This window comes from Lupinus angustifolius, chromosome LG06 (genome assembly GCF_001865875.1).
Source record: "Lupinus angustifolius cultivar Tanjil chromosome LG06, LupAngTanjil_v1.0, whole genome shotgun sequence".
Lineage (NCBI taxonomy): Eukaryota > Viridiplantae > Streptophyta > Magnoliopsida > Fabales > Fabaceae > Lupinus > Lupinus angustifolius.
Genome location: NC_032014.1, coordinates 30180658 through 30184344, shown reverse-complemented (window position 1 = coordinate 30184344; position 3687 = coordinate 30180658). Strand labels below are relative to the sequence as shown.

Here is a 3687-nt window from a genome sequence, read left to right as displayed (position 1 = left end):
TAAGATTGTATAGCTAGATGAAGCTCTTAAAAATGAAGTTTGTAACTTTCAAAAATCATAATAACTTCCAATAATTTATGGATCAATTTCACCCTTTTCAAATTTACCAAATTACAATAATTACGCTATATTAAAATACCTAATAATAATAATAAATCAATTATAATTGACAAAAGAAGTAAATAATTATAAATAAATAAATACTAATAATTTTACCATAGATAATTAAATAAATAATTGTAAAACTAATAATAATTTTACCTAATTCCTAATATTTATCTAATTATAAAACTAATAGTAAAAAACTCCAACTAATAATTATAATTTAATTTTTAATTATAATTTAATTAGTAAAAAATTAAACAAATAGTAAATCAATGAATAGTATAAGTCACTTTTAATCATTTAACAAAGACAGTCAAGCTAATCCAATTTCATGTTGTAATTTAATGAAGAGAATTGCACATAAACCATGATCATAAAATTATAGTCTGCTTCTCTTTGCTTGAGTTGGACGGTTTAATAAATAAATATATATATATATATATAGTAGAGAGAGAAGCTTACACGTTTATGGTTCAAGAACTTGAAGACATTCTAATGGGTCAACACTAAAATTGGCAAGAGTATATTTACTCCAATCATTCTAAAACCCACATATCAAGAAACACGAGCAAAAAAGAAATATAAAAGTAGACTATAAAAACAAAATAGATATTCCACAATATATTCTCTTGACTGATAAACATTTTATAAAATATATTGTAAAAATTATAAAAAAAACTATGATAATAATAAAATTAAAATAAAGCATAATTATATTCCCACTCTTTTTTAAAATATGATTTTATTACAAAGTTGTTTAATCAATCATTGTGTAACACATGTTACATAAAAAATGGCTTGGATAGTCCAATGTTAATAAATAAATTATTTGCTTATTTATATAAATTATTTGTAAAATTGTCTTCTCCATTATAGTACTAGTAATCAGAATAGACCAGATTTTGAGAGTTGCAACAAGTCCCGAGAAAATTAATAATGATAGAGTTTAAACTTGACAGGAATAAGAAGGAAACAACAATTACAAACATTGTCCGTGTAAAGAAATAAACTCTATAATGCAAATTTTGGACTACAATTTAAAGAAATAATAACCTTTTTGACTTTTTTGGAAGCCATTTTCTTTGACTTGATAATCACATGATATTTCAAGGACTAATAAACATTTTGTTCATTAATATATTAATATTTTTCCTTAGTATAAAGAATTTCCTAATTAACTATATAATGTTAAGATACCTAAAATAATAGATAGGAATCATATGACATAATCAGAATCTACTTATTATTAGTATATGTCAACGGGCCCACGTTAAAAAACCTGTTAAATAATCAAAATCAAGTTTTATACCTTTCTTTCATAGAATTCATAACATTAATGTCTGATAGGAGGATTGTACTTTAAACCTTACACCCATGACAATAAGGACATCTTCTTTCCCAAAAGAATTTGTCATTATATGCATCGCTGCTTGTAATTTACTAGATAAATATTTAATTAATAAAATTTTAACTTAAATAATTTTTGTTAATCAATCATAATCAGTAATACACAGAATCAGATTCATTATAGGACGAGAGATATGATCTAGTACTTGCACAAATCTAACATCATCACTTTAATTTGAAGAGGGTATGCACAAAGATATACTAATAAATAAGCTTTTAAACTGTCTAATTTTTTTCAAAACAACACAGAAATTCAGAAAGAAGCTCAAAGTCTTTTCTGAATCTTTCCCATATCTTTCTGAACCTACTTGCTGCAGTCACAGTCATTAATATCAGTTCCACTCAGTAGTAGTAGTAGTTGTTGTATACATGACCTTCTCCTCAGTCTTGTTTTCATCAACACTGAAGCAACCATTATTGCAGCTATTACTATTAATCAGTTGCTTATAAATAACCTCAAGTTCATAATCCAAATGGGTTTGTAATGGTTGAAAAAAACATCCATTTGGCTTATCTTCCCATTGGTTAAAACCCTCACTTCCATCATTATTAATGCCCTTATCACTAAGCAAAAATTTATTATTGCTGCAATACTCTTCAAACCCTTTGGGCATGTAGTTATGAAAACCCATTTCTTGCTTAACCTGACTATAGCTCCCATCAGATGAACTGCAAGTACTTACTTCACTTCCAAACACTTGCAGACTATTAGGGTAGTGGTCATGATATTGTTGCATGGGACTTACACTAACTAAGGACTCTTGGTTTTGGTAAAAAGGAAGAGAGTTAGTTGAAGGAACAGGAATTGGTTCAAGGCCTGTGAAAGATAGGGTTGAAGCATGGGTGTAATAAGAAGGAAGTGGTGGGCTTTGTTGAGTGGAGAAATATTGGGATGAAGGTTTTCTTTGATGATATTGAGATTCAAAAGGAAGCAACCCCATGAACTTTTTCTTTAGCTTGGTGTTCCAGTGGTTCTTGATATCATTGTCAGTCCTACCTTGCAATTGAGAAGCTATAATTGACCACCTGTAAAATATCATAAACCATGATTAACAAGTGTTATAATATATTAAGTTTCCTTTGAAAAGCGCAATTTTTTTAAAAACAAAGGAAACAATAATATAATTAGACATTTTTATCCTATTTATATATAAAGTAATAACACTTTTGATATTGAAAATACATGTAAAATCAAATATTTGTTTCTCCATAAACAGAGAGGATGTTTGTTCAATTTTTTTAGTTTCTAATATATTAAATACACATTTTCCCTATACAAGTGTTCTATCCTTGTCATAGAATGCTAATCAAGTTTCCTTTGTCTTCAAACCAAATATCTGTAGTGATACTTTATCTACATCTAAAGTTGGCATGCATGTGGAAGATCACAGGACAAATATATAAGGAGATTCTAGATAATTATAATGGTAAAATCCCATGTTGTTATCCTTTTCTTTTAACCCCTTTTAGATATATGGACAGAGACTTTATCAACCTTTCATCGGATCAAGCATATAGTTGATGGTTGAAGAGAACGAGAAAAAAACAATGTCCATAACTCTATATCAATGTCATGGATATCTGGATATTTTTAATTTCAGATTATATTGTTGGTCAAACATAGATATAGAAAAAGCTTTGCTAAGTACTACTATTTTTATTGGTCTAGCTTGCTATATATGATATATATATCTATAGTGCATATATAAAAATGGTGTTAATAAGTAACAGCTATAGTTATATATACCTGCTTCCAATGTTAGCATAAAGGGTGCAAATTATTCTGTCTTCCTCATCAGAAAATTCTCCATGCTTGATGTTGGGCCTAAGATAGTTAAGCCATCTTAGTCTGCAACTTTTTCCACATCTCTTTAGATCTAATCATATATTAGAGTCAGAATATTATATATCTAAGATATAGAGAGAAACAAAGTACATAAAATATGAGATCTCAAAGAGATATATGTGTAGATTTAAACTTCAAAGTTTTGAATTAGATCATTTTTCATAAAATGGTGATCTTACTAACCAGCTTTTTGAGGAAGAGTTATCCAGTTTCCTCCAGTTCCATGATTCTCTATGTAGTTCTTCAGCTTTGAGTCTTCTTCTGGTGACCATGGTCCTTTCTTCACATTTGCCTTGTCACAACAAGGAGCTCTTCCCATTTCTCTATCT

At 28.3% G+C, this 3687-nt stretch overlaps 1 protein-coding gene across 1 annotated transcript; it reads right to left on the bottom strand.

Moving 5' to 3' along the window:
* On the bottom strand, positions 1756-3687 carry LOC109351035 (transcription factor RAX2-like). Its single transcript, XM_019592347.1, has 3 exons — positions 3542-3687; positions 3260-3389; positions 1756-2538 (listed from the first exon to the last, which is right to left on the bottom strand). The coding sequence occupies exons 1-3, from the start codon at positions 3675-3677 to the stop codon at positions 1845-1847; spliced, it is 960 nt and encodes a 319-aa protein (XP_019447892.1). The 5' UTR covers positions 3678-3687; the 3' UTR covers positions 1756-1844.